Genomic DNA, 27482 nt, shown 5'->3' with positions numbered 1-27482 from the left:
TATCTTAAAATTTTTTATCGACCAAGTGTAATTTCAATAAAAGAGTGTATAATTTTTTTAAGGCCGGCAACGCACTTGCGAGTCTTTTGGCAATGTTCATAGGTGGCGCAATCCAATAACATCAGATGACCCTTTTGTCCTTGTGTTATATTAAAAACATAAAAAAATTATGACGTTATTAATTTATGATTATAAATTGTAAAAAAGACAAAACGGTGTGTCTATTTCAGTGCAACTATTTGTTTATTTAAACGGATTTAGTGGAAAACTTGTTGTGGTAGAAAACATCAAAATACTGTAAGATGATGTTTTGTTCTCGATATTTTAAAAGGTTGCGTTTATTACATGGCAGTAAACAGAATCAACATTACGCCACGTCAATCTATTGCTCTCATGCTATACTGGAACCAAGCCTCCGTACAATCAGCCCTTTTATAGCACTACAAAACAATATTTACTAATTACAAGTGTTTTACTTAAAAACATAATATTCTCCACAATGTTGGTATTTAATTTGGATAGGTTCAAAAGGAAAATATTGGTCCAACCTGAATTATGCATCGTATTGGGGCTGAATGTGAAATTAAGGATTTGTTTACGTTTGCTTGGAACATTCCGAGACTCGAGACTGACAAGACAAATCATATACCATAGTTTTACAATGTAAATAAATTTAGATGCATATATGTATTAACTTTTTTATTGTGAATCTCGTCTTTAAACACACTTAGTTTTACATATTTAGGTCCTTAGGCCATCCTAAAGCCCATTTGGATATATGGCCTCCAACTGTAGGGCAAGGCAAGTGATATCAACATAAATATACTCCAGCGATAACAGAACAAGATCCTAAATTTCGTACATAACCAACGATGAAGTTCACAAACGCCTCAAAAAGGAAATCCGGAGACTGGCAGCTACAAAGAGCGGTCAGTGTCAACCAAACGAACTGGCTCGCCAACTCACCATATAACAGTATGTTATACGAGTAAAACGACAACATTATTCTAGAGCTAGAAGAACACTGGCTGTAGCACAAGGCAGCAGATGAGTAGACGCTTCCAATGGGAAGCCACTCCACTTCGCTCGTACCCTTACGTCGTCGTAAAAGGTCTTTCTTATATTTTTTTATACTTGTGCGTCGCACACACGTTCTTTTTTATTTTCCAATTAGTATTGGAAAATAATTGATTTAATGGATTGATTGACCCACTAGGGTTGCCTGCAAGAAGTCTATTGTTAGCAATAATATAATAACTTACATAATAATAATAAAAACCTTTATATTCCGAAACTCTGTGATATTTAATATATTTTCACTACAGTATATCTCGTAGTTCGGTTTGCCTCTTGGAAAAGGCCTTCTCTAACCCTTTCCACTTTATCCTTTGCGACTCTTCTCCAGTTGTAGCCTACTGTTAATTTGAGTTCATCCTTCCATTTATTGCGTAGTCGGCCTCTTCGTCGTTGTCCTTCTCCAGGGTACCATTCCATTAATATTTTGCTCCATTTTTAATTGGGGACTCCAAAGCATATGACCAGTCAATCTCCATTTCATTTGGTCTATCTCAGTGAGAACGTCTGTCACACCTGTTAGATCTGTGTTTCTATGCTAATTTTCTAATCCTCGGCATGCTTCTTTCCATGGCTTTTTGACAATATGCTAGCATCTCCCTGTGCTGGTTAAAGAGAGCCCAAGTTTCGCTTAGATAAGGCAGGGCAGAATACAAGTGTTAAAGACTTTGCCTGTATTTTTTTTTTGATGAAATTAGTTGTTTACTTGATCTTCCTGAGTGACCAGTATCGTTATAAATTATGCAACGTAATTTTTATATGTTTGTTTAAGGTAACGAAGTGTTAATAAATAAGTATAATAATAATTATTATTATTTATTGAATGGAGTCGTATATTACGTAGGTATAATTGTTGCTAATTGGAGGGTGGAAAAACATTTTTTTTTTCAGACCTTTATAAAGCTCATGACATACAGGTGAGCCTTGATGTTTTCCTCAAACAGCTTATAGAATCAACTTTTTCATATATTTGCCATACAAATCTCTCTCCAAAACCCATGTTAACTCCGCTTCGTTTAGTATACGAATCACGAAACAAGTTTAATGGAACAAAAATCAATTTACGTTGAATCAGTATTTTGTTACCAGATTTGCGGTTTAATACGGAATATGTTTGATTGGAGCTGAAATCTAAATCGTTTAACCTCAGCTCTAAATTGAAAATATTGATTGATTCTGTTCAATGTTATCTGATTGAGCAACGATGGAGCCATTTACGGGCCACGTCATTTAAGCAGTATTTATGTCCCTTTAAAGATAAGTTCTGATTTTCTACAAAATCGTTTTTGGTTGCAGGTGGTTGTGTTTCAGCGATTTAAAACCCTGTCGCTCGTTCGAGCCACGGCTGGGCACAGATTCTATACAATCTATATAAATAAAAATTAATCCCAAAATATGTTCCTAATTTGAGTTATTTTGTTTTATTCCTTTTTAAGGCGAGAAAAGTATTATTTATAATACGCAATTTATTTCGGGAAAAACGAACAGTCTATGGGGTAGCATATCAAAATATTACATATATTAGTATGTAGTAGTTGTATATTTTAATTTTATTTGAAACACTTGTGTTTACTTCAATTGTCATACATTTTAGTTGGAAGATTTTGTAAAATATGCCGTAGATTTAGTACTATGTATGATGTGGTAAACTTTAATAAATTAATGAAATAAATAATGAAATAGCCACTAAAAAAGTAGACTAAGTAAAACAATTATATTAAGACAACGATATAACGCAGGTTACATTAATAATAATTTATTGCCATAAATAAACTGATACATAAGATATGGTAGATACAGTAAGAACTGTTTCAGGAGTCTGGGACTTCATATCTTTCTCAGCTAGATATACTTCGTAATAATATAAAAGTCAGAAGTTCACGATTCTTTTGAGAGGATGATTGTTCGTGTTCCCGATTAAATCCAAATACGACAGAGCCTTCCTTAGTATTTCATACATAATATAATATTTAAAGTACTACGTGCTTAGTTATATATGTTACAACCATGTGTGGTTGCACCACATAACGTCAAATTTAAATTGCAGAATATAGTCATTATGCGTGTGATTTCTGTCGGTTAAAAAATATTTTTAACCGCTTCTCATAAACCATTATGATCACATTGGCTTTCACACAAAAATCGCATTTTAATTGAACCATTTGTCTAGAAGCTATACCACACAAATCAAACTGTGGTTACGTCTAACAAAAAACTTAATCAATCAATTTTAACATACGATGCCACTCAGTCACATCCAACTATATATGGATGGAGGTATAAACAGCCCTTTTTTGCGCCGGGGATGAAAATATTTTCACTATTCGTATATTGTCCGTCAAACGTATGAAAAATTCATATTATTGAAGCGTAAAAATATTTTAAACATAAAAGAAAATACTGGCATTGAATGAGTTTTTATTTCTATGGAGCTTTATAAATGTATGAAAGATATATTTCCCTTGAAGCCGTGAAAAAGAGCATCAGTCTTTGTGTTCGTTGTTGTTCGAGCTCGGCCATTCTTTTCATGAACATTGAACATAAATTCTATTACATAAATCACCTCGACATTGCCATATATTTCTTTCATTAATGACGATGAAGCAGTGTTGGCCTAGTGACTTGAACGTGGGGAGCAGCGTTCATCAGATCACACTAGCCTTTAACATATGATGAAGAAAAACGTCGTGTATAAAACAGACGATCGCTTACTTGCCAATTAAATATGAGGAAAGTGGTAAAGAAATCCGAGCCCAATTTAAGATTAATAGGTTTCGATTATTTAGAGACGGACACATTTCTGGCTTAGTGACTTCATCCCTGAGACCGTAGGTTCGATCCCGGGCTGTGCACCAATGGACTTTCATTATATGCACGCATTTAACTCGCACGATGAAGGTAGAAATTCTGAGGAAACCGGCTTGCATTAGACCCAAAAAGGCGATGGCGTGTGTCAGGCACAGGAGACTGATTGCCTATTAGATTTATAAATGGTCATAAAACAGATACAGAACAAATCTAAGGGCCAGACCTAAAAAAGATTATAGCGCCACTGATTTTATTTTTATAGATATATAAGTGTTGTTTACTGTACACATTCAAAGCGAAACAATCATTATTTCACCGGGATTATGGCTGTGACAATTTCAAATAGAGATCGAGAATACTAATTTTGGGAGTAGAATTATTTCGATATGAAGGCACATACTATTTACTATGTGTATTTAAAAATAATACATAAATACAATGTATTTCTGCCATACATGCAACTAAGTGAAAATTTCAATGAAACGTGTAACATACCTTTTCGTTAATGATACAGTCAAGATCCTCTTGGCCGGGTGAGCCCAGCACTCCCAGGATATGGTTCAGCTGGTCCAAGTAATGCTTGCCCGGGAAGATGGGTCGGTTTGACAGCATCTCGGCTAGGATACAGCCTACAGACCATATATCTATCGACTTGGTGTAGCCCTGTAGAAATTAATAAATAACGTTACTAACTAAAATAGTAGTGTAAATTCACACACAATAAGCCAATATTCTCTTCGTCACTTTCTGTTAAAATCTGTATACGCTATGATGAAAAGAGACAAATGAGTACAATATTAATTATTGTAAGCCAAAGAGATACCTTAAAAACATAATAAGTATTTAGATGAATACAATTAATCGTTGCTAGCAGTTTTACTTTATTAAGTAAAAAATATTCTTTGACGTTATGTGTGCTGAAAAATGTATATATATAAATATATATATACCTATAATAAATGTATATATATACCTCAAAGGCATTACTAGTTTCATGTGGCCTATTTTCTGCAATTTTAATACAGGAATTGTAATAAATAATAAAAATGTATTAATTCACTATATGCATTACAATGTGAACCCTTTTAGATTGTGAACCTGTTAATGTAAAAAATAACCTTTGTCAGGGTTCCCAGCTCTTCCATAATAAAGATAATATGGGTATTTTTTTAATATTGCAATTTAGATTTTTTTGCTTTTAACGAATTATTTTTTTTTTAATTGAAAGTTTCTATATATACGATCTTCATTTTTTGCGTATATTCGGTGGGACTGAAAATAGGTAGTTAACAATTTTCTATGATCCAACGTGAATGGTTAATCCTATTCTTCATGATGTTGCATTAGAAAATAAACACAAATCCTAAATTTTTCCTTAATAAAACAATTCAATTGCTAGCTACATCTCTGTACGACCAGCTAGAAATCTAAAAAAATATCGTACAATTTTATGTTGGGACAGAATTATTGTAACACTGTACTTATACATAATATATATAATATTCGGACCATTGGCATTGACCACAGAAGAGTATTACCACTTCAAAACGTACATTATCTTGGAGTAATTTATTCTGAAAATTCCAATTTCATAATGAGATTTATTGCTTTATAATATGGTTTAATTTACAATGAACTTTTTTAGACCAATGAGTTATTCAATCTAACAATAGTTAAGTTACATATGTATTTAAGTTAATAATTAGAAGCGTAGGTTTTGATATTTTAGTTGTTGATAAAAGCCAATTATAAATATAAAAGTGCTTGTCGCATTTATAGGCAAATACGAAGAGATAATACAAATATAAAACAAAACAATTAAAATTACAAAAACTGAACGAAAATCGATTATAAAGTGTGAGGGATGGATATCCAGGCCTAGCTTGTTTATCAGAATGCTCAATCTGGACATCAGTGAGCTTTGACCAAACCGCGATCTTCGAAAGGAGGGACAATTGGAATTATGGGATGCCTCGGGTATCTAGAGGGTAAAAGAAATTTAAATTTTGATAAATGGTTGGGACAATCAAGCTGATTGTTAAATAGTTTAAATGCAAATGATACATCATCAACGATTCTATAATGACAACATCTTAAAGTGCTGTAGTCTGTTTTCGTATTTTGGCAACTTTTTTTTCCCGATGCCATTGGAGAAAAGCAAATCTCACAGTAATCGTTTTTGTAATCTCTCGAGTCGTAACATATGCGTCGCATGATGCGGCTTCCATACAACTGTACCGTATGCTAGTATGCTACACACGATACTATTGCATAATATAATTTCGTCTTAATGCTTCGGAATTTAGTAATAAATGTTTAGTTTTTCACACAATTATAAATTGTAATATAACGTTCTCAATTCCGACATTAGGTCGAATACATTAATATTCTTTATAGATAACAGAAGTGTCATTTAGACTTAAGAACCTTTATATAAGTCAAGTAACTTTTATGTTAGTGTAGCAACCCCACTGCCCCTAATTTTATGTTAGTTATAAGCTTATGTATTAAACGATAAAAGCCATTTGACACCCAAAGGCACAATCTTGAAAGGACTATATTACTATTCATATGTCTAGAAGGGTTTCCTTGTTTTAATGGCTCTAAGATCGCGCATCAAGGTGAAAGCGGAAAATAACGAAGCCTTTTCTATTTATTATTTAGCTTATTTTTCTGTATATTATTAAACTAATATTCACCATAAGTAATTACGTTACTTAAGGGGGTTTCGTATATGTAAGTCGGTTTTGTAGGCTATTTTATTTTTGCAACTCTTAAAAAAATCGTAATACTTATAAACAGAACAATATCCTCTCGGCAAAGCTTGTAATGTAAAGAGCAGGGTTGGCCTATTGGCTTGAGCGTACGTCTCTAGATCCTGAGGATTTTCCGTTCTATAATGCATTTAACACACGTACGTACGGTGTAGGAAAAACATCGTGAGGAAACCGTTCAGACCCAAAAATCAACATGTTAACATCGCCAATGCTTTGACAAGGTATGAAACCTTGTAGAATCGAAAAAAGATAAAAAAAATACTTAATTGTAAACGAAACTGCATCAAATAACTACTGTGAATGAAGGTTAGAATTGTGTAAACTAACGAAAACAAAAGAACGGTTGAAAAAATTAAAATACGAGGAGACATTCTCGCTATACAGATTTCTCATTTATAAAAGGCCGTTCATAATCCATTGCAGCGCGTGCATCAAAAATTACACGCTTCACGTCTCGGCAATTCAATTAAAACAGAGCCTTATTATATGTCAAAGGTTGTAGAAATAGTCGGCAGGTAAGCCTATTACTTATCAGGTACAGGCATGCATTTCGATTGGCATTTATTTTGTAATTACTCAAGCCTATGTTACTTAGGGATTGTATCTAAGGGTATTGAAATCGGTCCAGAATGTTTTAGTTATTATTTACGAACACACAAAGATAAGTATTTCCTATTTGTAAGATTTATTTTATTCATTAAAACTTCGTTACATTAAAAATAAAACTTGTTATGTTCTTAGTTTAAATGTTGTATTAATAACATTTCTGTTCTAGTATTAAGTTACTATAAGAATGGAAAATGAGAAAAAAAAAACAGGTAACATAAATTATAGAGCCGTGTTGGCCTAGCGGCTTCAGCGTGCGACTCTCATCCCTGAGGTCGTGGGTTCGATCCCCAGCTGTGCACCAATGGATTTTCTTTCTACGTGGGCATTTAACATTAGCTCGAACGATGAAGGAAACATCGTGAGGAAACCGGCTTGCCTTAGACCCAAAAAGTCGACGGTGTGTGACAGGCACAGAAGGCTGATCATCTACTTGCCTATTCAATTCACAAACGTTCATGCAACAAATACAGAAATCTCAGAAAGGCCCAGACCTAAAATGTTGTAGCGCCATTGTTTTTTTTTAACACAAATTATTAGATAGCAACGGGCTGCCTTATCGCTTCTACTTTAGTCCTTTATCACTGTAAGTCGTGTTGGTAGAATATCTTTTCCTATCCCCCCTTATCGCTATATTAACATAAATAAAGACTAAATATTTAAATATACATTATTTATAGATATTCTTTATTACTAAGTGGTTCTTTGAAGACCTGTTTATCTTTGTTTAGGTAAATAGACATTTCTGTTTTTGTTTGGTTAGTAACTAAACTAATTAGCCTGCTAAACTGAAACTATCATATTAGAGTCGTGAAACATCAGTGCTATAGATATCACATCCCTCTTTCCATGTCGCAGTATCATCGCGTTCTTCCTAATTAAACAAGCACGTTAAACTCTTAAACATATATTTTCTTTTAATTAACCTTGCTTTTTTATATTTTATATTGAATTCTAATTTATATATAATACAAATGCTGTGTTAGGTTAAGGTTTATTTTATTTTATTTGAGGCCGTATTCCAAATAGTATGGCATTATTCTGAGGCTGTCGGGGACTTCTAAGTGAAAAATACTATTAAATTTCCTTTATATTATTATATACAATAGAAAATGCTATTAAAAATAATATATTTTATTCCATATCCAAATTACCGATACTACTAATAGGTTTACAGCTGCTACAGAAAATCCAGGACTCATTGTTATGAAAAAGCCCGGGAACAAGTAGCTATACTGTTATAACGGCTTCGGCTGGCGTAATTAGCAAATTATTCGTATAAATTAACCCAGACCACGGGTTCGATTTCTGACAGTTATTGTGTTGTGTTTGAAGGCACTAATAAATTCTTATAAGGAAATCTTATATATCATTCTATTCAAATATATATAGTAAAATAAAGCAAAATAGCATTTATTCTGATCACATTAAGTTTATGTTATATATTTCATATTAGTACACGACCTCCGACGAAGTGAAGGCCTCTTTCAAAATCTTTTTATATTCTTATACTTACCATATTATTATTTTAATCCTATTGTGTGGATTTCTTAAGATGTTTATTTTCTATTTATGCAAAATCCCAGTGAGTTTAATGATTTAAAATAAAATGTGTATTCCCACGCCGTGCACTCCATCTTAATATAAAAATAAATCTTTTGTTTTGAATAGGATTGACGAGATGAGAATCGTTAATGGATTTCTTAAGACCAAGTTCAGGTCGTCGTTTTTGTTTAGAATAAAATGTTACTTGTATTTGCTACAACTTTTCAAATAAAACAATCTTCATCTACAATAGAGTTTGATACAAAGATTATTATTTGAAAACTTGTCATTAAAGTTCACTCTAATACGAGACAATTAAAGAAAGATTTGTTATATTTTCGCTTTCTTTAGAAGCTGATCTAATTTATTTTCTAGACAAGTAGGATCAGCCTCTTATGCCTGACCACATAATATCGATATTTGGGTTTAAGGAATGCCGCTTTCCTTCCGCTATTTGCCTTCATGGTAAGGGGTACTTCCTTCCAGGAATGTGACTTGGAGGGTAAAAATCAATGACTTAATAATCTAATTGTAAAAATAAATGCTTTTTTAACTATTCTTAAAAAAAATTTTAACTTTCGAGTTTCGTTTTTACGTGACCACGTGCTTTTTTTTTTTCGTTTATATCACAAATAGCCAACATGCTTAAATCCAACAACGCATATTACACTGTAATCGAACGTCGGACCTGAGCCAAGCTTCAACCATTAGACTGCCACTGCTTTTAAAAACAAATAATGAATTTTAATTGTGTTCAGTTCGAATTGCTTTTATTATTTGAACTCAATCACACTTTTGTCAGCACAATACAGTAGAAAAGTTTGCAAAAAGAATGAAAGTTGAACACTGATGAACGAGAGTTTTCCACTTGTATGACCGTTGAGTGTATTTCCGGTTTGAAAAGAAAAACGGGTTAACCTTAATTCTTAGTTACGTAAGGTTTTAATTAAGTGGTTCCAAGAGGCAAAGTAATAGTCTAAATGCACGGGAAATCTTATAGCTTCTAGGCTTAAATTATTATTTTAATCTTTAAATATTTATATTTTCATATAATACTTGTGATTGCATTTTATTCTTACTAGTGAAAATGCGTGCTCTTATTTCTTGGCTAAACATTTGTATGTTTTTTTTTTTTAATTTTTCCTTTAATTTGTCACTCCGTGTCACGTGAAGCGACGTGAAATAACTGTATCCCCTTATAAGGACCTTGTAAAATAAAATATTAAGTCCTTACATATGAAATTGGCGTTTTGTCGTACTGGCCACTTTGACCTCAAATACCTCCTCTTTGGTTAGGAATTTCAAATTCAAATTTGTACAGCTATTTACTCATGTATTTGTGCTTCGATGACCGTCATTCACTTGTTATTTTTCTTCTGTTTTTTTTCTGTTTGCGTCACTCATTTTACAAAATGGAAAACTTAAAGTATCGCATTATTTACGAGTACGAGTTCCGCCGTGGCACTAGTGCTGCGGAAACGACTTGAAGGGTGAATGATGTGTATGGCGGTCATGTTGCAAAAGAAAACACGGTTCGTTTTGGTTCCAACGTTTTCGTTCTCGAAATTTCGACCTACAGAACAAGCCCCGTGGACGGCCTGAGACCCAAGTTGATAATGAAGTATTGAAGGCTATTGTGGAAGTGGATCCATCGCAAACCACGTCCGAGTTAGCTGCAGGCTGCGGTGTTAGTGATAAAACTGTTTTAAATCACTTGAAGCAAATTGGGAAGATTAAAAAGCTTGAAAGGTGGGTACCTCACGAATTGACTGAAGCAAACTGGCAAACGCGCGTCGACTGCTGCGTTACATTACTGAACCGGCACAATAATGAAGGTATTTTAAACCGAATCATTACCTGTGATGAAAAATGGATTCTTTACGATAATCGAAAGCGATTCGATCCTCGATATCCTCCCAAAAATCGATCCTGGCCAGCCAGCCAAATCCTGCCCCAAGCGAAAATTAACCCTAAAAAAGTTACTTGTAAGCGTTTGGTGGACTAGTGCCGGTATTGTTAATTGCAGTTTTCTCAAATCTGGCCAGACTATTACGGCTGATGTCTATTGTCAGCAATTGCAAACCATGATGGAAAAGCTAGCGGCTAAACAACCTATGCTGGTCAATCGCTCCACGCCACTGCTACTTCACGACAACGCTAGACCACACACTGCACAACAGACGGCTACCAAATTAGAAGAGCTTCAATTGGAATGTCTAAGCCGCCTCCGTACTCCCCGGACCTTTCTCCAACAGATTACCATTTTTTTCGAAATCTGGACAACTTCTTGCAAGGGAAAAAAATTAACTCTGATGGGGCAGTCCAAATCGCCTTCACAGATTTTATTGATTTTCGTCCGACTGTTTTTTTTAGTAAAGCTATCAATGAACTACCTATGAGATGGCAAAAGTGCATAGAAAACAATGGTTCATACTTTAATTAATTAAATATATTATATTTAAAAATATTCGACTTTTTATTCCTCCCATACAAAACGCCAATTTCATATGTAAGGACCTAAGGAATAGTTGCCTATTAAAACAACTGACGGAGTGTTCCTTGCCAGTATATTTTTAGAACTGGAGTAAATGTAAAATGTAATTTGTACAGTTATATAAATAAATATATTTTTACTTAGCCTTTGTTTCAGATAACATCTAATAAAAGGCAAATAAGATCTCTCGTAATGCTTTTACACCTACACAGTAAGATAAGTTTCATATTCTTTTATTTGAATTGGTTTCATACGAGAATTCACGTATACAAACGCAATGACGTAACTATGGCAACGATTAAAAATCTTTATTTATGTTACTGTGAAATCGGGTTAGGTAGGCTTTGTCGTACATAGTCAGGATTTCGATCTAGGAAGTACTAGAGAAGGGATAGCTTATAAGTATCCATAAAGAAAGGCGTGATAATATAAATAAATGTATTTATAAATAATTAAGTTATTATTTCAGCAAATCTCTTAGGTTTCATTCAAACCAAAAGAAACAACTGTTATTAATAGGGTTTGAAAACGCTTGAAAGCACTCGGCCATTTTCCGAGTTTTCTTACAAAAAGCTTCAAAGAATGATCGTTGCGGATCATTCTTATCATAAATCCAAAGAAACTGGTTTTATTCCATACATAAGTATAAGTTACTACGAATACGAAAAAAATGTACGTGAGTTATCTTAGTATAAGAGTAACTTCACTACCGTCACACCTATATAAATAAACTAATTATCTTTTAATACATTTTTAGCAGTGTGGATTAAAAACAGACGTAATGAAAAGGATAGAAAATGTAATGGTGCAACCTTAGGTGGTAGCTTGGCCGTGTAGAATCGATGAATGAGAAGCGGCTAACAAGTAGTCAACTGTGGATGGTGAGATCGGGTTTGGTAGACATTACCGTACATACCTAGACCAAATCCAGGAAGTACTAGAGAAGGGATTTTAAAACTACCAATAACCGGCATTCATTCTACCAATAGCAGACCAATCAATCCAAAAAATATTTTTTGTTTGTTTAATAAAATTTAGTAATTGGAGACGGTTCGATGTTTTATAAGATATATGTATATATATTTGTTGAAAGACCCAAATAACTTACCTTGGAGTTGAGCATAATCTCTGGCGCGCGATACCAGCGTGTCGCCACGTACTCCGTAAGGAAACCGGTATGATCATGGTCTGGGTCCGCCACTCTTGCCAGTCCAAAGTCACATATCTGCACAATATATAAATATATTAACTAATATTTTCTCTTGCATCAGATTTTTTCTTTGATATACATTTATATAATTCTGGTATCAGACCCTACAAATTCTTTACATTAAGGGAAACATCTTCAAACTTCTAAGTGTAATGTGTATAAATCGTTAATCTATATTACCTACTCATAAGTACAATGAAACTATTTTTTGTCTAATATTTCCTATTTCTCACACTTTTCTCCTTTTTTTGATAATATATATTAGTTGATGTTTTCTCAGAAATTTTCAAACATCGTTATCGTTTCGTCAGAAATCGAACCCAGGACCTTTTGTCTATGCATTTATATAATATTTATTTGTTATAATTGGGTCCTTCGAGTCTCGTTCATAAACGTAATATAAGGTTATAAACCATAATTTTTACTATTTAATTAGTGTGACTAAGAAAATATTCAATGCCTATTTAAGGCATTTTCTTTTTATTAAAAAACAGGTATTCCGGGTTTGAACTTATAATTACCCATAATCTTCAAATATAAAGGTTAAAAAAGGCTCATTGAACTTTTAAAATATTCAAAAAATAAAATTCAATGCCGTCGACGGGCATACAAAAGAAAGCAAATGTATGAAAATTAATTTTCTATTCATAAATAGCAATCAAAAGATTCGTTCGGCTGATGAAAATGAGCCAACATTTGCCTAAAGACGCTCTTATAAAAGCATTCCCCTAAATATTATATTTCTTAGGTATATGAATGTACTTTAATGTCAAACAATGATAAGGACTTTGACAATTTCACAAAGAAATTGCGTTTATTTGTTGCTAAGTATCGAGCCCACGCTTTAAATAAAACCAAGCCGCAGCATGTCGCAACAATCGTCTCTTGCGGTAGCCACAACCTACATACGTAGTTTTAGTAAAGGTAAAACATAATACACAATACCAACCTCTACATATAATAATACTTTTTAACGCTAACACTAGATGGAAAACTGTACTGAAAGCAAAATTGTATACTATAAACCTTTTTTTTATAGAACAGGGGCAAACGAGCAGGAGGCTCACCTGATGTTAAGTGATGTCGCCGCCCATGGACACTCAATGCCAGAGGGCTCGCGAGTGACTTGCCGGTCTTTTAAGAATTGGTACGCCCTAAGTCGAATTGGTTCGGAAATACTTCAGAAGGCAGCGGGTCCACGTAGTGGTGATGCTCGGCAAAAACTGCCGTAAAAACGCTCAGTTGATGAACGACGGACGTCGAGGTGATACGGATGGAATTTCGTATTCTGCCTCGACGTCCGATGATGAAACTCAGCTGAATGTATAGGGTAACATTAAATACTGATTAGTTTGATAAAAATGGTTCTATCGAAAATTGAAACGTTTATAGCAATATATAATTCTATTTACAATAGCTGAGAATTAATTACGACCCAGGGTAAGTCACACGTCTTACACAATCTAGCTTGGAATAGTTGATTAAACAGACATTATCCTATAGATTAGTTAATTAATTATGCATTCATTAGAGCAAAGAGACGCTTCTCGCTACAAAATTCCCGAAACTAATCATGATATATGCTTACACGTGTAAGTGTAAGTACCATTCGTGACAAAGCCGTGTTGTAGTTCGATTAATAAACGTATATTTAATTGTTTTAGAAAAGCTGCGGTCCAGGTAATATTCCAAATGAGGCCATGATACTCGGGAGATTGTGGCACCATTACTAACATTAGTCTTTAATGAGATCATAGTTAAATAAAATTTCAGAATAGATTTATTCAAATAGTATTAGCTGAACCTTATATCAGTATTTAGTATAAAAATGGAGACGCTTCGGATATGGCTCACTATATACCCATACGATTACAACTACGGATATACAAAGTGTTCGCTACATGCTTACAATGTCGAATCTCCAGTCTTATAGACAAGATCCAACCCATAGGACAAGCAAAGGTTTTTCCTGTATAGACACATAAACGTTTTAGAGCAAACCATAGAAAAATATTTAGAAAATCGATGACAGGTTGATTACACAAAGCCATTTCATTCTAGTTCACACTGTAACATTTGGAAAGTTCTTGCCAAATGTGAAGTACTGCTTATGAAAACAATAGACTTTATAAAAACATATACTCTAAGAGCGTTATTCGAATAAAATGAGCCAAGCGAGGCCCAAAAATTAATATATGTAGGGGAGTACGACAGGGTGACCTTTTATCGCCACCGCTATTTATCTTCAAAATATAATGAAACATTTGAACTGGTTCCAAAAAGGTTTAAATGTTAGCGACGACTACATGCCCAACTTAATATTTGCTGATGATACTGTGTTCGGACGCTTCACAGCTAGAGAAAATAATCTACGAGCTTTGCAATATTCGTAATGATATAGGCATTATACAGGCAAAATAAAAAATATGACAAACCATATAGAAAAACAGATAGAAGATAAATGTCAGATTTTAGATTATGTACAATAATATCAAGGCAAATAAATCTCATTTATAAGCTCAAAGCATTGCGGCGAAGTAAATAAACGCGTGAAAACCTGAAAAAGGTTTGAAAATGCAAGAAGGTACTAAAGTCCAAGTACCCTATTAACTTAACAAGTCTTCCTTCCTGCTGCTATGCCTTCCATCTTATGGGAACCAAACTCGGTTTTGTAATGCAAATAGTACAAAACTAGGAACTCAAAGAGCCATGGAACATAGTATACTTTATGCAACGTAAATAAATAAGAAACGCCAAACGAAGAGAAAAAGTACACAATACGATGCAACGATGCCACTAGGACAAAAACTTGAACTAAGTAGAGGGAAAAAAGGAGTGGTCTGGAGAAGGCATTTATTCTTGACGAGGTCCTTACACCTAAGCCAAAGAATTAAGCTCTTTTATTTTGTATAAGCTACATTTTATTTAAATCGTAATAATTGGAAGATACGGACTTTTTACTCAGGTTTTATTTTATTTTATAGCATAAGGCCTGGGTTCATATAGACGCTATTGGCCAAGGCTGTTGAAGCAATTCAATAACCCGCCCATTTAAGGTTTTGCAGCAGCGATTCGATCAGTTCCGGGGTCCGCGGAAAGCTATTATATACTTATAGAGCAATATTTATTTGAATATATAAGTTAAAGGTCTGTTAGCCTTATTAAAAATAGTAATTTGTTAAGCTTTTTTGGGACTAAATTCCTGACAAATTAATGGACCAGAGTAGTTAAGTGGTTAAGTAGCTATAAATTATCTGTCATTTCGAATGTCATTTCGAGTCGTACGAATCACACTATCGTGTGACTAGCCTTAACTATTTAAATAAAATTACATAAAAATATTGCGAATATTATGCATATTTAAGTCCTCTCTCGTTAGGGCGCGAGGTTAAGTGGAGTCGTCAACGATTCGCTATCGTTATTTACGAATTGAATTTCAGAATGTCTAAATTGGAGCTTCTTTTTTCAAATCAAATCGTAATATTTGAATTACGAACGTCAAGCGTAATATTAGGACTTGTAGTGCCCTATGATAAATTTAAAACTAAATTAAAAACGTAGGGAGCATGGGAGCCTCTCGCTTTCTTTTCACGTAAGTTGAGCCCTGCACAGGTTAAGTATTCTCCTTACGACCGAGAGTTGCTCGCCATTTATGAGAGTGTGAAATATTTCCGTCACATGTTGGAGGCTCGTGATTTCGTCATTTACACGGACCACAAGCCTATCACGTTTGCTTTTCACTCTCGTAAAGACAATTGTTCTCCCCGGCAGTTCAGACATTTAGATTTCATTGCACAATTTACTACCGATATACGGCACATCTCAGGGAAGAACAATGTCGTGGCGGACACACTTTCACGTGTTGAGGAGATTGCTCAACCTGTGCACGCTGAAAGGATCGCCGCTGCTCAACTCGAGGACCCGGAGCTGAAACAACTACTGGCTAGAGACACTTCTCTGCACCTGAAGCAGGTAAGTATACCTGGGTCAAGTAGTCGGTTGTATTGTGACATCAGCTCCTCAACCCCAAGACCGTATGTGCCCAAGGAGTTGCGTACCACAATATTCGCAAGCTTGCACTCCTTCAATCAACCGGGCACCAAGGCAACTGCGAAACTCGTTTCTCACCCCTATATTGGTGACCCCGCAAAAAGGACACAAGAAGATGGCTCAAGAAACAACATCAACATCATCGTTAACGGAGACCTTCCGAGTCGGTGTAAGAATTCCAACCTTCTACTCAGAGATGCCAGGTCTGTGGTTCAGCCAGATGGAGGCGCAGTTCACCCTGGCCAACATCAGAACTGACGAGACGAAATTCTTTTACGTCGTCGGCAACCTGGACGCCCAATACGCCGCGGAGGTAGAGGACGTAATTTCTTACGCTCCGCCCGCCGATAAATACGACAAGCTCAAAGCTGAGCTCATCAAGAGGCTGTCAGCGTCACGTGAGAAGAAGGTGAAGCAGCTTCTCATGCACGAAGAGCTCGGAGACCGAAAGCCTTCACAATTCTACCGGCACCTGCTCAACCTGGCCGGTCCCGGAGTACCTGAGGAGTTCCTGCGGACCATCTGGACGAGCCGCCTGCCCAGCTCCACTCAGGCCATCATCGCATCCCAGTCCAAGGCGGACCTGACTTAGCTGGCCGAGTTAGCTGATAGGATCCACGACGTCGTCGGTACCCAGGTCGGATCTACAGCGGCTGTTACATGTACAGCAGCAGCACCTGACGTCGGGTGGCGCCGCGAGCACGGAGATCGCCGCCCTCACCAGGCAGTTGGAGAAGCTGGCGGACAAGGTGGACCGAATGTCTCGCCTACGGGAACGCTTGGAACTTGTTGTATATAGTTAATTCTGTTGAGTCGTGCGCCGGCTCAGGTAGCGCGCAAGCGAGATCGCATGTTATTGCCCATATATTCGCACGCGACTACCTGAGCCGGCCCGCGGCGACCAGCAGACCGCTTTCGCACTCCGTATTTGATAGTTGATATAATTTAATTTTGGTAATTTTATTATTTGCGTTGAGGACTTATCACTCCGCTTAATTTTATTTCTTTTGCTGTGCCATTCTTCTACAATTTTTTTTACTCCTTCTTGTTTATACTTCTATGACGTGTTCAATAAACTTTCTATTTTTGTGCACTCGGATTTTCTTATTACATCCAATTTACATCGTCACACCCCTATAGACTTACATATAAAATTGGCGTATTTCGTACTGGCCACTTTAATCACGATGTTCTCCTCTTTGGTAAGGAATTCCAAATTCAATTTTATACAGATATTTACTCATGTATTTGTGCTTCGATGACCGTCATACATTTGTTTTTTTCTGTTTGCGTCACTCATTTTACAAAATGGAAAACTTAAAGTATCGCATTATTTACGAGTACGAGTTCCGCCGTGGCACTAGTGCTGCGGAAACGACTTGAAGGGTGAATGATGTGTATGGCGGTCATGTTGCAAAAGAAAACACAGTTCGTTTTTGGTTCCAACGTTTTCGTTCTGAAAATTTCGACCTGCAGAACAATCCCCGTGGACGGCCTGAGACCCAAGTTGATAATGAAGTATTGAAGGCTATTGTGGAAGCAGATCCATCGCAAACCACGTCCGAGTTAGCTGCAGGCTGCGGTGTTAGTGATAAAACTGTTTTAATTCACTTGAAGCAAATTGGGAAGATTAAAAAGCTTGAAAGGTGGTTACATTACTGAACCGGCACAATAATGAAGGTATTTTAAACCGAATCATTACCTGTGATAAAAAATGGATTCTTTACGATAATCGGAAGCGCTCAGCGCAATGGTTGTATCCTGGCCAGCCAGCCAAATCCTGCCCCAAGCGAAAATTAACCCCAAAAAAGTTACTTGTAAGCGTTTGGTGGACTAGTGCCGGTATTGTTCATTGCAGTTTTCTCAAATCTGGCCAGACTATTACGGCTGATGTCTATTGTCAGCAATTGCAAACCATGATGGAAAAGCTAGCGGCTAAACAACCTAGGCTGGTCAATCGCTCCACGCCACTGCTACTTCACGACAACGCTAGACAACACACTGCACAACAGACGGCTACCAAATTAGAAGAGCTTCAATTGGAATGTCTAAGACATCCTCCGTACTCCCCGGACCTTGTTCCAACAGATTACCATTTTTTTTTTCGAAATTTGGACAACTTCTTGCAAGGGCAAAAATTTAACTCTGATGGGGCAGTCCAAATCGCCTTCACAGATTTTATTCATTGGTTTTTTTAGTAAATGTATCAATGAACTACCTATGAGATGGCAAAAGTGCATAGAAAACAATGGTTCATACTTTGATTAATTTAATATATTATATTTAAAAATAATCGACTTTTTGTTCCTCCCATACAAAACGCCATTTTCATATGTAAGGACCTAATATATACACAGAATATTAATATTTAAAACACAATACTTTAAAATAATGAAGAAATCAAATGTCAGTTCCACAAAGTTTAATTATTAATTTATTACAGGACCATGGATTTGTATCTATGGACAAGAACTTCAGTCAGTTTAAGACACAGGTGTTTGCATATTTGTTAGGATGCCAGGAATTGTTAGTCTATGACATTTGTAACTTTTATCGGGTGTGGCTTTGCATAACTTCTTCTTTGTCGTATAAATATGTCCAAGTGTAGCTACTGCTTAAAAGTCAAGAAAGTATTTCACCTATATCCCATCAGGTTAATTTATTATTAAATAAATAATACGATTGGGCCGTTTATCATTCAACCACTTTATGTATATTAACTGAATAATTGAATACTAATTTCTATCCTTATATACGCTAAGTACATTAGGTCGGATTAAAATAAGCGACAACTATTTCAAAGCATAGCAGGCGCGAACATGTTTTTTTGGTGTTATAGTACTTTTAGTTCATTTATTTTAAGCTATAAAAAATATTATAACAAAAACCGTTTTTACATTCTAATATTACAAGGCAACAATGATACTAAAGCAGTCAACGGGCGTATGCCAAAAGCATTATTGCACACAATAATGAATATTCGTCTTTTTATCTATATTTATAGGTGAAGTCAAATATGATGAAAATATATGAATTGTTTAACTTTAGAAGAAAATAACTAATGTAATAGTCTCCTGGCAGGTCCATGGTCCAACTTAAACACAAAATAACTTTAATCATATAGGTAACATATGACATGTGAAATTTACATTTCTACCAGTATACAAGTCAATGGCGTAGAGCGGGAAAGAAGAACCGGCAAGGAACTCCCCGCTACTCATTCTAATCGCCAAGTTTTAAGTCATACAAATTGCTTGAACTGGAGCAAATGAATTCCAAAAATTAGGATAGTTTAAATAATCGTCAAGTTTATAAAAAGCTATTATTATTATTGATTAATCTACGTTAAACGTTCTTTGGTCCTTTGTTCTATTAAAAATACCACTAGGGCCGCGTACCTTTAAATCACAGGTCGTATTAAGCAAGAGGTTGGAAGGCTTAAGGTCCCTGTGAAGCACGTTCGCCGAGTGTATATACTTCAACCCTCGCAGAATTTGGTACAGGAAGTAACAGATGTGGTCGTTGCTTAGTTTCTGTAACAACACGTGTCTGTCAAAGTTGTGTTAACGGCAAGGAGTCTCTCAACGGGTTAAAACTTTTAACTATTATGGGTTTTTAACATTAAATAAAACAAATTAGAACATATTACGATATTTATAAAAGCAACCTCAAACAATTAAACTAGAAAAATACAAAACTAAAATATATTAAACTAAATCTTATCATCAATTTAACTAAATAAATGTGGTCACCAGGATTTTGGTTTATCCTACCAAACCTATTATATGTGGTAACATTAACCACATAAACAAATTTGTTAATTTATCATTCAAGAATGAACATCTAATTTGAGGGCATTTCCCAAAGCTAAAAAGGATGAAATCATTTCAGATAGCTTCACAACCAAATGTTAAAATAATAATTAGAAAAAACATACCCCTCAACACAGTTATTTCCGAAATAATTCAAAATTATACATCACACCAGATACAATTTATGTCTTTAAAGTGTCGAAAACACGGCAATCACCCGTGCCTCTCGTTTTCTCCCTACCCTCATCCTATTATACTATTAATATATTTTTCATTCAAAACAGCAGTGTTGGCCTAATGGCTTGGGCGAGAATTCGAATCTGCGCTAATAGATTTTTCGCTCTATACGACCTAAAATCGACGGCGTGTGTCAGGCACCTATTTGTATAAGAAGTAAGCTCGTAGCATTACTGATTTTTTATTATTTAATAATACCGATATAGCGTAGGCCGAAAAGACAGAAATTACAATACTTTTCATAATAAGGAATCTAGTATTTGATTTTTAAAATCCATACATTATTCAATATAGAGACCGAACTTTCTACTCATTTTGGCTGGCTCTTTGGAAAATCTACATAGACAGTTTATTCCTTACCTGTGTCTTTAATAATTTGTATAAATCCGTCTCCATTAAACACTGGACGATGTAGACGTCCTTCATTTGTTCAATTGTCTCTGCTCGTAGTATATCTCGAATATCGATTATCTGAAACAAATAAATATTAATTAAATTAAATTTTTATTCAGAAATGAGGCATAGCCCTTTTAATCGAGGGTTGGCAGGTCTTTGATAAATTGATAAACACTCCTTCAGGATTTACTGAAGAATTAAATCTTTATCCTTCACATTTGTGTTATCTATTTGATTACAACTTAGCACATAATATATAGGGAAAGCACAGATAGGAAGCAGTGTTAGCGACTTGAGCGTGGAACTATCATCCCTCAGTTCGTAGGTTCGAACCTCGGCTGTGCACAATTGATGGCATCTGTCAGGCACAAAAGGCTGATCATCTACTCATACAAATATTTGTATGACCCCAATTTTTTAAAGGGAAATAAAAATTTCCGGCAAGGCCATCTAAGAAACATCTTTGGAAATAAACAATGGAACTTTGTATTATTTTACTGATATCGTAAGTAATCTATTAAATCATGATATACTTATTATAATAGGGGTGGTCATGTTCTGTTATTTATGGTTTTGTTGTTATTTATGATTTTTTATTGGTTTTGAGTGTAGAGCTTTATTATATCTTTCTATTATGAGTCCAAAATATAAATGTCTCACTATCTGTGTAGTTAAGGCGACAAATTGTTATTATTTGAGAAAGAAAAGAAAAAAAATAAGCTTATAATTGACAGTTGAGATTAATAGATTATCCCAGTCATAACAATACTTTTGTTTTTATGAGACACGGGCAAACATACAAGTAGATCACACGACTCAAAAGTTCTAACCGCGCCTCCACTTTTTAGTGTGATGCCTGCCTTTGAGGTATTATTAATACTTCTTAAGCGCAGCCATTTCTTGCTACTATAAAACACTCCGTCGTCTTTTGCATTAATTAATTTGCGTATATATGCGTAAAGAAGTATATTTCAACGACTCATTATTGGAAGCTTTTTACTGTTCATGTTACCTTTGTGGCTTAAGCGAGCGCCTCTTAACTGCAAATTAGTTTGTACGAACCCTGTACTGTGCACCAATGTACCTACCTACTTTTATTTCTCTGTAGGCTTACTTTTATTACTCTCAAACACTTCAAAAATATCGTGAAGGAACCGGAATCAGCGGCGCTACAACCTTTTTAGGTCTGGGACTCAGATCTCTGTATCTGTTTCATGACTATGACATGATGATTAGTCAATCTAATAGGCAAGTGGGTTATCAGTCTTCTGCGCCTGACACACGCTGTCGACTTTTAAGGGTCTTAGACAAGCCGATTTCCTCACGATGTTTTCCTTCACCGTTCGAACGAATGTTAGATTCGCACATAGAGAAAACGTCCATTGATGAGAGTCGCACACTAAGCCAACACTGGTATTAGAAGTTACTATTAGTTAAAAATACTAACGTTTTCATGTTTGAACCTAGTAAGAATTTTGATTTCTCTTAAAGTTCTTTGGCAGTAAGTCTGATGTTCGAATGGTGAAATCTTCTTGATGGCCACCCTGGATTGTTTCACTGTGTCATATGCGGATCTGAAAAAAAAACAATCATTTAACATTACACTAAACTAGCGGATCCGACAGACAGGACAGTGTACAGGACAACGTACACACGTCTTACATACAATGAAGATATATAGTAATGTAAATCATTCTCGACTCCACTTAGCACACAATTTTTTTAATCAAAATCTGTGCTGCCGTTTAAGTTAAAGTAACAACAAACTTCAAAGCGTCGCCATAATAATAATCTAATTCTCAAAGCTTCTTTCTTAAATCAATTAAACCAACTCATTGCATAGCATCCATGCGGTCACTTTGTAAGTTTACAATCTGAAATGTTGACGTAAAACTGGAAACCTGATAACGCCCAGTCTAGAGAACAAATACAATTTTGAAGCGAATCTTGTAAAATGTTGCGCCAATGTAGCTACATAAATAAACTTGTATTCAACTGTTTTATTTCTAATAATATCATACTAAATTTATGGACACAGGATTTATTCTTGTTTGTATGTCAATATTATCCCCTCACTCTGTAACTTCCAACAGTAATCTACATTATGAGTTTTTGTTCCGCGCGCTCGCAAGGTTGCGTCATCAGCGCTACGGATATTGAGAGTACCTCGAACTTTTCGATGATACAGAGGCTCAGACTTTTTGCTATGAAAATCGTTCAAGTCAGTCTCAAGAGTACTCTATCTTATTTTCCATGTTATTCGACTCCAAGTCCTCGTATTATAACTGCTACTCTATAGAGTTTCTACTTATATGGAAGTAATAAATCTTCTCATTATGTCTGGCTCGGATATGAGTCAACTGACGTCACACAATGTTTGAATAATACATATGAGACTTATTAGAAGACACTCCCTTATCCGTAGTAGTTACTACTATCTAATTTTTAAAAATACGACGAGTATTCTGTTTATAGGCATAGCTGTTTATAGGCATAGCTGTTTATAGGTTAGATTTTTCCACAACTGAGAGTTGTTAAGGCAGTTTTGTTGCCCACTGAAGTATTTTAGAAACAATTTGCCTTAGGGACCTTTAAGAAAAGAGCGTATCAAATCTTAAAATTCCGGCAAAGTAAGTGTCCATGTCCATGTATCACTTAACATCAGGTGAAGTGTTTGGCCCGTTATAAAAAAAATATGATCGTTGTGTCAAATGATTCAGATTTACAGCGAGGTCCGACTGCCAAAAATTATTTTATATTAATACGTTTAATTCTCATGCATTTTTAAATCGATATTTTTAATGAATTTATTACCATCTAATAATAGTATCTTTAATTATTTAAGTATACTAGCAGTGTTGGCCTAGTGGCTTTACCGTGCGACTCTCATCCCTGAGGTCGTAGGTTCGATCTCCGGCTGTGCCAATGGACTATCTTTCTATGTGCGCATTTAACATTAGCTCGAACGGTGAAGGAAAACATCGTGAGAAAACCGGCTTGCCTTAGACTCAAAAACTCGACGGCGTGCGTCAGGCACAAAAGGCTGATTCCTACTTGCCTATTCGATTAATAAATGATCATGTAACAGATACAGAAATCTGAGGCTCAGACCTAAAAAGATTATTGTCGTTGAATTTAATTACTTAAGTATCCCTGCACAATAATTCAGTCGATATGCCTTTGATAAATGTAATATCCAACATAAATATAATGTTTTCATTCGAATAAATATTTTATTGTTCTGACTGGATAATATGCTGAACTAATTTATGCCCTCTCTAAGTAACTCTCAATGACTCAAACCTCTTAATCTAATAATCAGAAAATTTTAAAGCAAACAGATAACACCTGTTATCAATATTGACATCATTGTTAACGTTTTGACTCAGAACATTTAATTGCAATCATTTATAATTCGTACACTTTGTACGAGCCAAGGCTTATTATAATAGAAAGCCACGCTTGTAAAGCTTTCTTAGTTTTATAAGCGTGGCTATTTTCTAAATAGTCGGAGTTACGCCCTGAGAGTATAGCCAGACGTACACTCTCTTCAACGGTTACATTGCATTCATTCGTTACATAGCTATTAACAGTTCAGTATTTCGCTTTATTGTTGTACACGAGTTATTAATATAGAGTAAAAATAAAATTCTCTATTATTTAAAGCATTGATGATCCAGGAACCGTAGACACTGTCTAAAGAATATTTATCTTTATTAACATGAATTTCGTAGTTGAGCGTTACTATTAGAAATATTTTTTGAAGTGAAACTTCTTTATGGGCGTTGGAAAAAGAAATTGCCGATACAATTTTCGATTTCGCGCCATCTTTTCCGTGTGCTTACCACGGTTGATTCGAAGTTATTAATAACAAAAATATATAACAACGATAACAATGATAGTAATAATTCTATTACAATTAATGAAATTCTGTTTTAATCTTAGTAGTAATAAGGTAAAATGAAATAATTGTATTATTTGTGTCTATAGATCATTTTTAGAAAGAAGTTTCACTTCTTACTTGTACACATTTAAAAAAATATATTGTATTATATAGATGGCGTTATTTTATAAGTAAGCTCTCTCTTAAACTTTGAAACAATAGTCTCTTGAAAATTCTTGCTTATATTTTACGCTGATTACACTTAGTTACCATCATCATGGGTAGATCAAGAGCCTCTTGACAAAATAGCTTTTGTTTGTGTATATAATCCAAAATTACTACATAACAAAACTAAAAGCTTGTGTATAAGGTTATATTCCTAAAACATACCTTTGTGTGAGCAGACTTTCTCATAACAGATCTTTACCTTTCCGTAGCAATTCGTGGAACAATTTACAGGCATAATTACCTTTAGTACATCCAAAGAAATATAATTTCCATCTAATCTCAGTCTTACATTCCGCTTAACCGTCTTTTAATTTTATGTAATTGGATTTCAAGATAATCTGGACCGCGTTTGTTATAACAATGGGCGCCTAAGGCTTCACCGCCCCAAGACGGGTCCGAAACATTAAATTACCTAACGACATTTTCATTACGCCATAACGCCCTAGATTTTAACGCAATGTCAGCGCTCGGAAAAACCGCTAAAAGAGCAATTTTGTCAAGTTTGAGTTTCTAGAGCATAAATTTCGCATTAATCTTGCCAGCTTGAATTCCTACCGTATTCCTATTTTAATTAGTGAAGTTCCTTAAACACGGCGCATGGTTTTGTGTTTATTTCATTGATATTTTAGACAAATTTTCAGCTTAAAAAATACTTTATACAACATTCTATTGTTGGTAATATATGTAGCACTGAGACAGTTAAAAAATAATTATCAGATTTATTTCTAAATATAATTTATATTAGTATTTTTTTTACTAAATGACTATTTTACTTTAGTTAGGAACGCCTGATCTAGGTGCCTTGAGGTATATTAAATGTAATGAAATTTATTTCTACAAATAATGAATATAGCTAAAAATACACATCGATAATTTCATGATCAGTAACTGTATATTGCTCAATTCTAAATCTATAAACAAAAGAAACATTAAAATAGAAAAGAAAGTAAAAAACAAGAAATTAACAGATATATTACGAATTATTTCGATATATGAGTTTTTCCGATTCTAGTTTTAAACCATTCCGAAGATGTTAACTTAAATGTGCACTTGTTCTTTCTTAAGACATTGTGTATATATATGACATAACAGGCTTTTCTAGAATTGCCTATAGGATCAATCATTACTGATTTAAAATAATTAATAAATTATTTATATATTAGAACAAAGGTTAGTTAAAATTATATAGTCTCTATAGTCACGTTTTGCTTTAATTATAACTATGGCGACACCTTCGCAAGAAATACATAAAATAATCCTATGAATAAATATCATGATTTCGAAAGTTTATAATTTTAGAGCCATAAATTGCAACTCTCCAATAAGTTTAACTACTTTCCCCAGATATGTAAAAACTAGGCAATAAATGTACGTCTTCTACTACCCACACAAAATTGTTGCATAAATATTCAATTTATACTACTAATAGTCCGGTCAATATAGACATTTGAAATAACAAAAAATCCCGGAAAGCTGAATTTTGGTAGAGAGCTGGGGTTTACCATTACAAATACAGTTTTAAAAATCTCAATCGATCCTGTGTGTGCTACAAAAGTTATTCGAGGTCAAAGGTCAGAGGTTTTTTGATTTTTTCTCGAAAACGGTAGTTTTTATCAAAAAACGTTTCAAGCAAAAGTTAAAGATCTTAAAATTCTCTACAAAAATGGTATTCAAACTTTTTCTCCTAAGAGTTACCATTTCTGAGATATCGCGATGCTAAGAGTCACATTATACAAGATATGTACATATAAGCCACGTGTATACATAATCAGGCACTTAAGACAAGTACCTACTTGTGTCACTTTTATATATATTCTGAAAACATCTCGTTTCACATCCATGTTAAGTGACAAATTAACAGCTGCGAATATTGCAGAGAAAGAAGCTCAAAATGATGCAGATGTCCTCATAATTGGAACAGCAATAGATCAATGGGGATTTTTCATTTTTATTTGTAATGGTAAACCCCAGCTCTCCACCAAAATTCAGCTTTCCGGGATTTTTTGTTATTAAAAATGTCTATATTGACCGGGACTATAAGGAATACATTTGCTTGATATGTCGTATTGATTATTTCAACAAATTCTTTAAATTAACAAACCTTGGAATTTACCAAAGCTTTTTGTTTATTTATCAACTAAAGTTCACCAAATCATATATAATGCATTTTATACATTATATTAGCTTTGTATTCTAAAATACATGTCTCAATTATGAACATACATTTGTGAACATACATTTTACAAAAAATAAAATATTTCACGAAATTCACACACAATTTTTTGCGCACATACAACACACGCATGCATATAATAAGTTCATAGAATTTTCAGAGAAACTATGAGAATTACATTTTATTTCA

The 27482-nt window shown here is 34.6% G+C and overlaps 1 protein-coding gene across 1 annotated transcript in view; it reads right to left on the bottom strand.

Moving 5' to 3' along the window:
* The window catches only part of LOC123720050 (mitogen-activated protein kinase 1), a 57989-nt gene that overhangs the window by 12257 nt on the left and 18250 nt on the right, over positions 1-27482 (bottom strand). Inside the window, exons 2-6 of the mRNA XM_045676492.1 lie at positions 22457-22583; positions 20974-21084; positions 19963-20097; positions 12413-12529; positions 4378-4545 (exon numbers count right to left, since the gene is read on the bottom strand). Coding sequence (XP_045532448.1) covers positions 4378-4545; positions 12413-12529; positions 19963-20097; positions 20974-21084; positions 22457-22583 — 658 coding nt within the window. The remainder of the gene's footprint in view (positions 1-4377; positions 4546-12412; positions 12530-19962; positions 20098-20973; positions 21085-22456; positions 22584-27482) is intronic.

This window comes from Pieris brassicae, chromosome 2 (genome assembly GCF_905147105.1).
Source record: "Pieris brassicae chromosome 2, ilPieBrab1.1, whole genome shotgun sequence".
In the NCBI taxonomy this organism is placed as follows: Eukaryota; Metazoa; Arthropoda; class Insecta; order Lepidoptera; family Pieridae; genus Pieris; species Pieris brassicae.
Note: the sequence above shows the minus strand (reverse complement) of the source record. Positions and strands in the feature narration are given on the sequence as shown.